This window comes from Oryctolagus cuniculus, chromosome 8 (genome assembly GCF_051225735.1).
Source record: "Oryctolagus cuniculus isolate XC-2025 breed Fujian yellow rabbit chromosome 8, ASM5122573v1, whole genome shotgun sequence".
NCBI classification, from domain to species: Eukaryota; Metazoa; Chordata; class Mammalia; order Lagomorpha; family Leporidae; genus Oryctolagus; species Oryctolagus cuniculus.
The window spans coordinates 147,934,987-147,947,723 of record NC_142874.1 but is presented as its reverse complement, the minus strand read 5'-3'; the positions used below and the strand labels follow the sequence as shown (position 1 = coordinate 147,947,723).

The following is a 12,737-nucleotide window of genomic DNA, read 5'->3' as shown; positions in this document are numbered from 1 at the left end:
CACTTCGCGCCACAGTCCATGGCTCTCAGCTGACTGTGGGCTCCCTAAACCCAGGCCTGGTCCTCCAGCCCGCTGTTGTCTCCTCCTTCCCCACGTCTGGTTTTAGCTAGCAACTGCGTCCACTTTTAGCCAGCAGCCGGGTCCGGTTTTAGCCAGCGGCGGCAGCTCGGAGGCGAGTGGTCCCGGGTTCTCAGGGCCTTTATGGGAGCTCAGCGGGAACAACGCACTTTCTGTCTTCTGGGGTGCCTGTGGCTGCACAAGGAGGAACAGCGGGTGACCAAGAACCAGCCAGCGGCCAGCCCTGCCCACACAGCAGTGTCTTCTGAGGGACCCCCAGTGGTGCCTGGACACTGAGGAGGTCGTGAATGCCTGGGCCTGCTCATCTCCCGTGTCAGCTCAGCTGGGCTCCTGCCCTGAGCAGTGCTCGGTCCACCGCCGCAGGCCAGTGCTGGCCCTGGGCAGTCGAGGAGCTGCTTGCTAGGAGAATTATGGCAGCCAGCCATCTGAGGGCATTTCTAGAGTGTTCTGTATACGTGCTGCACCGCTAGCCAGCAGGGAAGCTCTGTGTGCAGGTTTCACTGTGGTGGGCGCTGTGGGGTGCATGCGTGTGGGGGGAGGGTGCAGTTGTCTGAAAGTGTGTGCGTGTGTATATATTTATGTCAGTGTCCATGGCCACGTGTGTGTGTCCGTGTGTGTGTGTCTGTGGGGTGGTATTTGTGGTACATGTATGTGTGTGTTTCCTTGTATGTGTCCATGTGTGTGTCTGTGTGGGGTGGTGTATGGGTGTGCATCTATGTATGTGTCTGTGTGTGTATGTATGTGTATATGTATCTATGGGGTGTGTGTTTATGTTTCTCTGTGTGGGAGTGGTGTTACGTGTGTGTATATGTCCATGTGTGTGTGTGGGAGGGAGGTATATGTGTTGTCTATATATGTGTCCAGGAGTGTGTATATATATGTGTATGTATCTGTGGTGTGTGTATACATGTGTGTCTGTGTGAGACTGGTGTGTGTGTGTGTCTGTGCATGTGCATGTGTGTCCATGTGTGTATATATTTGTGTGTCTATGGTGTGTGTGTGCATGTGTGTCTGCAAGTGGTGTGTGTGTGCCCGTGTGTGTGTATATATGTGTGTATGTCTATGGTGTGTGCATGTGTGTATATTATGTGCCTGTGTGTACATATATGTGTATATGTGTATGTATCTATGGTGTGTGTGCATGTGTGTGGGAGTGGTGTGTGTCCTGTGCATGCATGTGTGTCCATTGTGTACATGTATATGTATCTATGGTGCATGTGCATGTCTGTGGGAGTTGTGTGTCCATGTGTGTTCATGTGTGTACGTGTGTGCAGTTGTGTCTGTGTGTCTACATGTGTGTGTTTTCTGTAGGACATCTCAGAAGTGCACTCTCGTCCTTTGGGAGATGCTGTCTGTGGTAACTCCTCCCAGGTGTGAGCCCACGGCAGGCAGAGCCGGCCCTTGTTCCCCTAGAGGTTGGAACCCTGACCCCAGGGCCCAGAGCCTCAGGGCTGTCCCTGCTCTGCTGGGCTCGTCCAGGGACTGAGTGGAACCCGGAGAACAGAGCTGAGCGAGGATGTCTCCCTGACATCCTCTCAGAGCCAGGATCCTCTCCTGAGAGCCTGCCCGACACGCATCCCCCATAGCTGCTCGGCCTCATGTCATGCGTGTGAGGCACTCAGACACTGTGGTTCACAACAACACCTGTGTGAGGGAGGCATCGTGCTGCTGAGGGATCCCACGACCCCCATGACCATCTGAGTGGGAGCCTGTCCCGGTGCTGCCCGCGCCCTGCTCCGGGCTCCACGGCGTCCCTGGCACCTTCTCCTCCACCCTCCCCAGTCTCTCGAAGCCCAGCTGAGCCCAGCTGAGCCCAGCGCCGTCAAGTTCATTTCGGCCAAGGCCAGCTGGGGCATTTTCCTCTTGCACCTGCCCTGGCTCCTCCCTCCTCCAGAACTGGCCTGGGCTCTGGCTGCAGGCTGCTTTCTTGTGCTGGGCAGATGGGTGGAGCAGGTGGCTGCAGCCCATGCCGTCAGCACTGGGCCCTCCAGAAGCAGGCTCACAGGACTCACCGGAGCGGGGCTGCCGCGTTCAGCCCAGCCTGGTCAGCCTCCTCGCCCGCTGTGCTGAGGGTGGGCCTGCAGGAGCAGGGTCCAGCGACCATTGCTGCTCACGCACCCCCTTGCCAAGTCCGCCGCCCTCAGGAGGGGAGGTCACACAGCAGGGCGCAGTGACCCAGGTCACGGCAAACAGCTCCCATGTTGTCCACGCCGCGTGTCCTGCTCACGTGACAGGTTGTCAGGAAACTGCTCTGTGCTCCAGAACACGTGGGTTTCAGTGGCATCGGGAGACCCAGTTGCTTTCAAGTTGTTGCTTTCCTTTTAACACAAAGAGACGAGCCTTGGGGTCACTTCCCTGTGGCCAGTAGGGCAGAGGCCATGAGGACTCACTGGATGTGGCAGGGGTGGTCCTGCTGACCTCACCCTTCCTGCGTAGTTTGTGCAGGTCTCGACATGTGACTCGTGGAAACCCTGACCTCTGTTCCTGGAGGATGTGGGAAGCAGCAGTGGTTAGGAGAGGATGCGCAAAACAGAAGGGACTGCACGCTGTGTGCCCAAGAAGGAGCTAGTGTCCAGGGCTGCAAGGGAGTTGGGGTCACGGCAGCCAAAAGAGACAGTCCTCGGGGTCCTCAGTGGCCAGAGGCCCAAGGAGACAGGTCTCAGCAGGGCACACGCATGGCCAGCTGGCCGAAGGGGAGCTGAGCAGGGGCGAATCAAAGCCACAGTTAGGACAGCTGTTAGCAAAAACACGAATACACCAGGAGCTGCCCAGGACCTGGAGAAAGGTGGGACTTCTGGCAGCCCCAGGTGACAGCAGCGTGAAGGCTCCTCAGATCCCATGGGGGCGAGGGCCGGACGTTGTCCACTCAGGACACGGGGGCTGGGGTGGCACTCGCTGCCTGAGAACAGTCAGCGGGGTGGCCCAGGCCCTGAGTGAGGGGGCTCCTGAGCCAGGCTGGGTGGCAGGGCCCCTGCTCTTGCTGGTCCAACCCCGAGTGGCCATAAAGGGGCTTCCTGCCAGGGTCCAGCACTGTGGACGGTGTGCATTGCAGAAGGCCAGGGTCTATCTGTGAGCATCGGGCACTGGGGCAGCCAGCAGGGCACTGGGGTAGCAGCCCCGGCTCCACTCACTCATCCCCACCTGCCCCGGACCAGGCGCCCACAGGGCCAGCAGCTGGGGAGGGGTGATGCAGTTTGGGTGAGGGTTTGGGGCGAGGACTGCATCATCACCCACCTAGAATGTGGGGCCCCAGGAGTGCCTGGCAGCCAGGTCCTGCGTGGGGCCATCACTTGTGTGGTCGTGGGGAGGGAGGCCGGCGTGTGCTGTGCTTGAAAATAGCAGTGCCCTGGGAAGAATAACGGAACACACTTCTGGCTGCCATCCCTTAACAAATGCTATTTGTTGTCATTAAAATCCAGAGTGCAGTCAGTGCGGAGTGCCGAGGCCTGGGGATATCGACCAAAGATCTAAATTCCGTGTTGTGCTCAGCAGTACTGACAGTGGGTGTTGACAGGGCTCTGGGTTTGCAACAGTCAAACACAACTCATGGTCCTGAGGTTGCCTCAGAAACCGAGCACAAGCGTCGCAGGCCAGCTGTGGAACATTTCGGCGTCTGGGTTGATGAAGCGGGAGCTGTGTGCAGGGTGCTGAGTTTATGAATTCTGTGTAACCACCAGCACACGCTTCAGTCGGTTTTAAATTAATTTGCTGCATGAGGTCCTGGACCCAGCCCAGGCGGCACGGTTGACACCCACAGTGCAGCTGCTGGTTCCAGAGCCAGTGTCTCCACACATAACTCAACTCTCTACCCGTGAACCAGCCTGTCCATCATGTGTCCACATGTGACCCCTACCTGTCCATCGCGTGTCTACCCGTGAACCAGCCTGTCCATCATGTGTTCATCTGTGACCTCTACCTGTCCATCATGTGTCTACCTGTGAAACAGTCTGTCCATCATGTGTCCACCTGTGAAACAGCCTGTCCATCATGTGTCCACCTGTGACCCCGCCTGTCCATTATGTGTCCACATGTGACCCCTTCCTATCCATCATGTGTCTACCTGTGAACCAGCCTATCCATCATGTGTCCACTTGTGACCCCTGCCTGTTCATCATGTGCTGCCTATGATCCCTCCCTGTCCATCATGTGTCCGCCTATGACCCCTCCCTGTCCATCATCTGTAAACCTGTGACCCCTGCCTGTCCACCATCTGTAAACCTGTGACCCCTGCCTGTCCATCATGTGTCTGTGACACCTGCCTGTCCATCATTTGTCCACCTGTGACCCCTGCCTGTTCATCATGTGTCCATCTCCGACCCCTGCCTGTCCATAATGTGTCTGCCTATGACCCCTCCCTGTCCATCATGTGTCTGTGACCCCTGCCCGTCCATCATGTGTCTGCCTATGACCCCTCCCTGTCCATCATGTGCCTGCCTATGACCCCTCGCTGTCCATCATGTGTCTGCCTGTGACCCCCTGCCTGCCATCATGTGTCCACCTGTGACCCTTGCCTGTCCATCATGTGTCTGTCTGTGACCCCTGCCTGTCCATCATGTGTCCACCTGTGACCCCGCCTGTCCATCATCTGTCCACCTATGACCCCTGCCTGTCCATCATGTGTCTCCCTGTCTGTCATTCATCCATCTGCCTGTGATGCTGCCTGTCTCCAGCCCCAGTGGCAGGCATCCTTTCTCAGGCCCGTGCCTCTACTGCCCACGAGTGCTGGTGGCCGTGCGTGGGTTGTGACAGTTCACACAAAGCCTCCTAGCAGGCACCCACACATACATTTGTTCATGACTGCGAGAGTGTGGCCACCGAGGTTGCCGAGAGCTGCCCGGCCGCATCCTCCTCAGTGCACCCCCTCCAGCTTCCGTCTCCAGAGCACGCCGGCTGTGCCGAATCGCGATGGTGGAAATGTGGCCGTTTGCATCAGGTTTCTAAGGATGTGAAGCCACAGAGCTATGCAGGTAGCCATTGCTAGAATGTTCCACGATCAGGTCATAGGTGTTTAGTTTCCTGGGCAGCTCCTTTGGGATCACCCAGGGCTGGCTGGAAGCAGAGGCATGGCCAGGAGGGCCGGGCGGGAGACTTGGGGGTCCTCACTCACTGCCCCCTGCACCAGTGCCATCACCCCCCAGGCAGGTCTGTCGCCACGCCTGACCACCTGGGGCAGACCACATGAAGGTGGAATTCGGCTGGCCAGGGGCAGCCTGTGATGGGCAGGGAGTGGGGGGGGGTCTCTCCTGAGCACAGGTGCTGATGGGGAGTGGGCGCCTGAACCCGTGTGAAGACCCAGGACAGCAGTCAGAGCAGTGCCAGGCGAGCGGCTTCTCTCCCCGCTGTTGTTGCAGGATGGGTCCTCCTGGCTGCCTGGTGTGCGCCGGGGTGGGGCTCAGGGTGCCGACTCCCAGCGTGGGGGGAGTAAGGGCCCCAGAGCCGCAGGGGAGTGTGGGCTGGGCTCTGATCGGCTCTGTGTTGCAGTCCTGGCTGACGACACGGCGGCTCTCCGAGTGCACCTCCCAGCGCTGGGTCTCAGGGTGCCGATCCCCTGGGCTCCTCCCTGGGGTCCTCCCTCTCAGCGGGAACCAGACCATTCGTGGGCAGCTGGCTTGAGGGTGTGCATGGTCAGTTGTTGCTCTGAAACCGTTTCCGGGAAGACAGGGCCGTGGCCAAGCACCAAAGCCTGGACGGGCTCAGGCTGCCACCGGGGTGAGCTGCCTCCCCCGGAGCAGAGCTCCCTACCTGGAACGGCACCTCCCACCCGTGGCCGCAGGAAATGCCCGGGCTCGGCCAGTGTCCAGGCTGGAGGTCGAGCTGGGCACGTCTTCACTGTGTGCCTGTCACAGACCCAAGCCTCGGCAGGTAGAGACACGGCTGAACATGTCCCTGTCCTCCCCTCAGCCCACAGCATGTCCTGTACAGACCTGGTGCTCGGAGAGTGGAGAGGGAAGGAAGGAAAGGAGGGAGGGAAGGGGGAAGGGGGAGAGGGGGGAAGGGAGGAAGGGAGGAAGAGGGAGGAAGGGAGGAAGGAGGGAGGGAGGAGGGAAGGAAGGAAAGGAGGGAGGGAAGGGAGGAAGGGGGGAGGGGGGAAGGGAGGAAGGAGGGAAGGGGGGAGGGGGAAAGGGAGGAAGGAGGGAAGGGGGGAGGGAGAAGGGAGGAAGGAGGGAGGGAGGGAGGAGGGAAGGGGGGAGGGAGGAAGGGAGGAAGGAGGGAAGGGGGGAGGGAGGAAGGGAGGAAGGAGGGAAGGGGGAGGGAGGAGGGGAGGAAGGAGGGAAGGGGGGAGGGAGGAGGGGAGGGAGGGAGGAAGGAAGGGAGGAAGGAGGGAAGGGGGGAGGGAGGAGGGGAGGGAGGGAGGAAGGAGGGAGGGAGGGAGGGAGGAAGGAGGGAGGGAGGGAGGATGGATAGCTCTTTCTGCAGGCCTCCCGCCAAGTCTCCGTTATCCCATGTGCCTGAAGGAAGAGTGACAGATGGGGTCCCGGTCAGAGGGAGGAGGGGCCGCACGTTCGGCTCACTGTAACCGTCTGGTTAGCGCGGAGCGGGACGTCCGGCTCTCGCCTGCACTGAGGCCCGTCGAACGCCGTTTCTTTCGACTCAGACCCGATGGAGGTAACTCAGAGAGGAAAGGACAGGTAGCCGTCCTCCCCCAGCTGAGGTGGCAGGGCCAGCAGCACGTGGTCAGGCACGTCCCGTTTCCTCCAGAGCAGGGACCGAGGGCCGCACGGCTTCCCTCGCTTCAGCCGCAGACTCGTGCCAGCCGTCCTGCCTTAAATGGATATTTGAGAATCAAAGCCAGTGGCCGGCGCCGCAGCTCACGTGGTCAGTCCTCCTCCTGCGGCGCCAGCATCCCATACGGGCGCCGGGTTCTGTCCCGGTTGCCCCTCTTCTAGTCCAGCTCTCTGCTGTGGCTGGGAGGGCAGTGGAGGATGGCCCAGGTGCTTGGGCCCTGCACCCCATGGGAGACCAGGAAGAGGCACCCGGCTGGCTTCAGATGGGCGCAGCAGTAGCTGCAGCAGCCTTTTGGGGAGTGAACCAATGGAAGGAAGACCTTTCTCTCTGTCTCTCTCACTGTCTGTAACTCTGCCTGTCAAAAAAAAAAAAAAAAAGAGAGAGAGAGAGAGAGAGAGAATCAGAGCCTCCCAGGTCTGTTTTGTTTTTTAAAGGAAAATGAGGGCCTCACTACTGACCTTCAATTTCTCTGCACAGATCCGGGAAAAGGCTCCATCCTCCGCGTAGCCACCCTCCCCCTGCCGCAGCGAGCGCCCTGCCCTGGCCAGGACAGAGCCAGGCTGGAGGGGCCCCCGGGGACAGCTAGGACAGGGCGAAGGAGTTTCGGAGTGCACAAAGCTGGCTTTTCTCAGGAGCTGCTCTCCGGAAAGCACGCTGCGTGGCAGACGCGGAGGGGCCGCGAGGGCGGCGGTCCCTTGAAGCAGGGGCCCCTGCGTCTACACACGTGGGCAGTCCGGGAATGAGGGTGGCTGGGGAGGGGGGCGGAGCTATGAGCAGCGGCTGCGTCTCAGCCCCAGAGCTGCTGAGTGGACCAGCCCAGGCCCCGAGCCGGACTCTCACCCGGTGAGGCATGGACGCCTGTGCCCACAAAATCTCCCGGGGCTGTGAGGTGAGGTTTAGCAAATGAAGATACAGGCTGCTCCACTGAGTTTGCATTTCCGGGGGTGGGGGGGGACGAGTGAGCTAGTACCACGGGGGATATACAGCACTAGCTTACTGTTTCCCTGGAGCTCAGAGTGGACAGCTGGCCCTGTGTGCCGGCCGTCAGGCAGGCGGTGAGCAGGGGAGCGCTTGTCAGGGCAGGACAGGTTTGGGGTCAGCACTGTCGCCCTGCCCTGGAGACAGCTGAGTAACGCAGGTGTCGGCAGCCAGGGTCCCCAAACTTTGTCAACTTCTCTCTCGTCTGCCCCCAAAGCGGTGTTTTCCCTGTGCACGTGATGGACAGATCTGTAGCGCGAGTTTGCTCTAAAGCCTCATTAAACACAGATGCGAGGACTCAAGGCGTTGACTCGGATCTCAGACGTGCTGTACAAGATAACTGATGTCACTTTGCAAGCGGATGCTGCTCTCGTGGAGGGCAGACGGAGGGGCTTCGTCGTGAAGCCTCGCAGCTTTCAGGAAGGAAACCGTCTGCCTGTTTACGTTGGCGTCTCCGCTCTGGCAGAGGAATTCAGAAGGAAACCCATGTTTCTCCCAGCCTCCACGGGGCTGTCCTGAAGACGGCTCTGTAATGTAGCTGAATGTATGTGCTCCAGCAGACCCCGAGCTGGGGTACAAGAGCCAGGATGTGGGGTGGGGGCATGCACGGCCCCGGGCCATGCTGCAGGGCTGGGCGCCACCTGCTCTGAGCCACCACAGTCACGTGGTGGGGTGGCTGACCTCCTTAGCAGCCAGGCTCCTCCCCTGCCTGATGTAAGTGTCACTCAGCTCCAAGGCTGTTCCTGCTGAAACTTGATCCTTGGTCCAAAATAAAATGAGGCTCATCTCTGTCTTTCCGAGAACAGCCATTAGCACCCATTACAGCGGCTGAGTGCCGGCTGGGGACACAGCTGCGAGGGAGCCGGCGTGGCAGCTAATCAGAGGCATTGTCCTCCCCAGCGCAGACGAGGCCGTGTCAGCAGCCTCGCAAGCCTGTCATTAGGGAAACAGCGAAAATGTCGACTTCAGCGCACTTTCTCCAAAAGTAAACTTAGAAAGTGGCGGCGTGGGGAAAGGGACAGGCGCACAGAGCAGACTCCGGCTGACACTGCACCCTGGGTCCCTGCCCGTGTCGCAGAGCATTCTGCAAGTACAGATGTGGCCGGCTTGGTGGAGGAGGCGCTAGGTGCAAGCCGGTGCCTCTGACCCTGAGACAGGGGTGCCTCAACTCCATGGAGCCAACCCCTTCTGCCCGAGTGTGGGTCTCCTGTGTGTGGTTCTGATCCTGTGTCACAGCCCTGGGCCTGAGTATGGGTGTCCTGTGTGTGATTCTGGGCCTGAGTGTGGGTGTTCTGTGTGTGGTTCTGATCCTGCGTCACAGCCCTGGGCCTGAGTGTGGGTCTCCTGTGTGTGATTCTGGGCCTGAGTGTGGGTGTCCTGTGTGTGGTTCTGATCCTGAGTCACAGCCCTGGGGTGAGTGTGGGTCTCCTGTGTGTGGTTCTGATCCTGCGTCACAGCCCTGGGCCTGAGTGTGGGTGCCCTGTGTGTGGTTCTGATCCTGAGTCACAGCCCTGGGGTGAGTGTGGGTGCCATGTGTGTGGTTCTGATCCTGCGTCACAGCCCTGGGCCTGTGTATAGGTGTCCTGTGTGTGGTTCTGATCCAGAGTCAGCCCTGGGCCTGAGTGTGGGTCTCCTGTGCTGTGGTTCTGATCCTGCGTCACAACCCTGGGGTGAGTGTGGGTGTCCTGTGTGTGGTTCTGATCCTGCGTCACAGCCCTGGGATGAGTGTGGGTCTCCTGTGTGTGGTTCTGATCCTGCGTCAGAGACCTGGGGTAGGGTGAGTGTGGGTGTCCTGTGTGTGGTTCTGATCCTGCGTCACAGCCCTGGGGTGAGTGTGGGTGTCCTGTGTGTGGTTCTGATCCTGCATCACAGCCCTGGGGTGAGTGTGGGTCTCCTGTGTGTGGTTCTGATCCAGAGTCAGCCCTGGGCCTGAGTGTGGGTCTCCTGTGCTGTGATTCTGATCCTGAGTCACAGCCCTGGGGTGAGTGTGGGTCTCCTGTGTGTGATTCTGATCCTGCGTCACAGCCCTGGGGTGAGTGTGGGTGTCCTGTGTGTGGTTCTGATCCTGCGTCACAGCCCTGGGGTGAGTGTGGGTCTCCTGTGTGTGGTTCTGATCCTGCGTCACAGCCCTGGGGTGAATGTGGGTCTCCTGTGTATAGTTCTGATTGAGTCACAGCCCTGGGCCTGAGTGTGGGTCTCCTGTGTGTGGTTCTGATCCAGAGTCAGCCCTGGGATGAGTGTGGATCTCCTGTGTGCGGTTCTGATCCTGCGTCACAGCCCTGGGCCCAAGTATGGGTGTCCTGTGTGTGATTCTGGGCCTGAGTGTGGGTCTCCTGTGTGTGGTTCTGATCCTGAGTCACAGCACTGGGGTGAGTGTGGGTCTCCTGTGTGTGGTTCTGATCCTGCGTCAGAGACCTGGGCCTGAGTGTGGGTCTCCTGTGTGTGGTTCTGATCCTGCGTCACAGCCCTAGGGTGAATGTGGGTCTCCTGTGTGTGGTTCTGATCCTGCGTCACAGCCCTGGGGTGAATGTGGGTGTCCTGTGTGTGGTTCTGATCCTGCGTCACAGCCCTGGGCCTGAGTGTGGGTCTCCTGTGTGTGGTTCTGATCCTGCGTCACAGCCCTGGGGTGAGTGTGGGTGTCCTGTGTGTGGTTCTGATCCTGCGTCACAGCCCTGGGGTGAGTGTGACCCTTCCTCACTCAGGCTCTGAGTGCACATGGTGTCTGTGGAGACGACAGTGTGGCCTTGTCCTCACCCGGACTGTGAGTGCAGGTGCACAGAGCTGGAGCCCGGGCAGTGAGTCCTGGACGCGCCTGTCGGTGTCCGGAGTCTGCACCCGTGGTTCCATCCGTAGCTGTGGTCAAGGATGTGTGTGCCCACAGAGCGGAGGTGGCCAGACGGGTGCGTGGGGTGAGGAGCTGGCGTCGCTGCTCTGGGCCACACCGCCCTGCGCTGACTACGTTTGAGCAGGCAGCAGCCCCTGCAGGCTCCAGCGTCGCAGGACGGGGCTCCCAGGGCTGAGCTTTCGGCACAGCAGGAAGCGGTGCTGCAGGCTCCCGGGGGACGCAGCTGGGGGTGGGGAGAAGCTAGAGGGCCAGGCCCAGCCTCCGCAGGGACGTCGTCAGCCTGATGGGGACACACTGCCGATTGCCAGAAAATGAAGAGCAGCGCGAGGGGATTGGCGGACGCCCGGTTCTGGCAGTGGCGTTCGGAGAGCTGTGACTGTGGCCTGTGCTAGGGCTGTGTTGATAGCCAGCGTCTGAGGGGGCCTGGGTGGCCTCCCGTCTGCACTGAGGAGACCTGAAGGAGTGACTGTCTCTGTCTCTGTCTCTGTTTCTCTCTTTGCAGAGGAAGAAGGCGGAGACCTGGCCCAGGCGGGCCTCACCTTTCCCGGGCCAGCGGAGGAGGACCTAGGTACAGTACGGCCGGTGGCCACGCAGAGACACGCGGTGCCCACGCCACACCTGCCGTGGCCGGGCACACTCCCCGCCAGGACGTGTCGGCATGGGGACTTCACGCCCATGAGGACTTCCAGAATCAGCAGAGCTAAGCGATGGCAGCCGCTCACGTGGCACGCGCGGTGGGCACAGGCTGGTTCCGGCCTGCAGGGCAGCAGGCGCCACAGGGACGACTCCCGTCCACTGCCGCTGGGCACTCAGGCCCGCTCTGCGTCCATCACAGCAAGCCCAGGGCGCCCCGGGGCCTTTTCCCAGGTCTCTCCTGAGCCGAGGTAGCAGGTTTCTGTGGGCAGAAATCTTCACGTTTCACAGCTGTGGCCGTGGGATCCGTGGCTCCTGGCGTGGTTTAAGGGGTAAGACAGAACGGAAGGACCCGGCCTTGCACAGCTGTGATTGTCTTTCTTGAAAATCAGTCTAAGAAGTTTGGCTCTTCTGCTTGGAATCAGGAGAACAGGTGGAGTTTGAGAGGGGTGGCGGTGGGTTATCCGCCGTGGGCAGGTCCTCAGTTTGTTCCACACAGTCTGTCTCCACTTGGCAGTGTGGGCGGAGCAGCAGGTCTGCCTCCATCAGGGGAGACCGGGACCTCGCGGGGGCGGTGGCCAGGTCTCCACTGAGAGCTGTGACTGCCAGGCACAGTGGCCGTCTGACTTCCGATGCCCTGGGACCCTCAAAGTGCCCGCCCCCTGTACTGGATCTGGGAGGACACCACCGCTGTGAGTCCACGGCGCCAGTACTCTGTGGGATGGGGCTGTAGAGCGAGGGGACAGCACCAAGGTGACCTGGAAATAGCCATCCCTGTGCCATGCTTCTGTGGCAGCAAAGTGAGCCGGAGCAGGCGCCCCCTAGGGGACCTGGGCCTCCATGGCGGGCCGTCCCTCATGTTGCTGACAGCTCCCAGGCGCACTGGGGATGAGTTTCAGACCCTGAGCCCAGGAAGGGACCAGCTGAGAGCACAGCGGGCCTCTCTGAGGGCAGCCAGCTCAGGCCTGGCCGCGGAGTCCTGGGCTTGTCTCAGGGCCACAGGACGGGGCGGGAAAGGGCTGAGGGGACCGTGTCCGAGTCACAGCGAGGGCGTCCTGCAGGAGGGCTGCGGGTGGATGGTGTTGCTTTTATCAAGATGAAATACACGTAGCACGAACGTTACCGTTTTAACCATTGTTAACTGCACCACTGAGTGCACGAGTGCCTTCCTGCTGCCGCCCCTCCATCACCCGCATCTGCCCATCAAACCTTGACCCCTCCCCCGCCCCGGCACCGCACAGCCCACTTCCTGTCCGTGTGGGGCTGATGACTCCAGCGGCCCTGGCTGGGTGGTGGCTCGTCTCCCTGCACCGCGTTCTCAGGGTCGCCACATCACAGTGTGCCTCAGGGGCTGGGTGTGGGCGCGCCACGCCGAACTCGCCCCTCATTGGCTGTGGACAGCGTGGCCACTGTGAGACGGTGTGTGGGTGTCCGTGTGCACTCAGCATCTGAGGCGCCTTCCCCATGTTTCCGTAAA

At 60.5% G+C, this 12,737-nt stretch overlaps 1 protein-coding gene across 5 annotated transcripts in view; it reads left to right on the top strand.

Annotated features, from left to right (window-relative positions):
* Positions 1-12,737, top strand: part of DLGAP2 (DLG associated protein 2) — a 571,440-nt gene that overhangs the window by 451,801 nt on the left and 106,902 nt on the right. For all 5 annotated transcript variants that reach the window (XM_070047249.2, XM_070047250.2, XM_089302832.1 and 2 more), the window contains one exon: positions 11,130-11,195. In XM_070047249.2, coding sequence (XP_069903350.2) covers positions 11,130-11,195 — 66 coding nt within the window. The remainder of the gene's footprint in view (positions 1-11,129; positions 11,196-12,737) is intronic.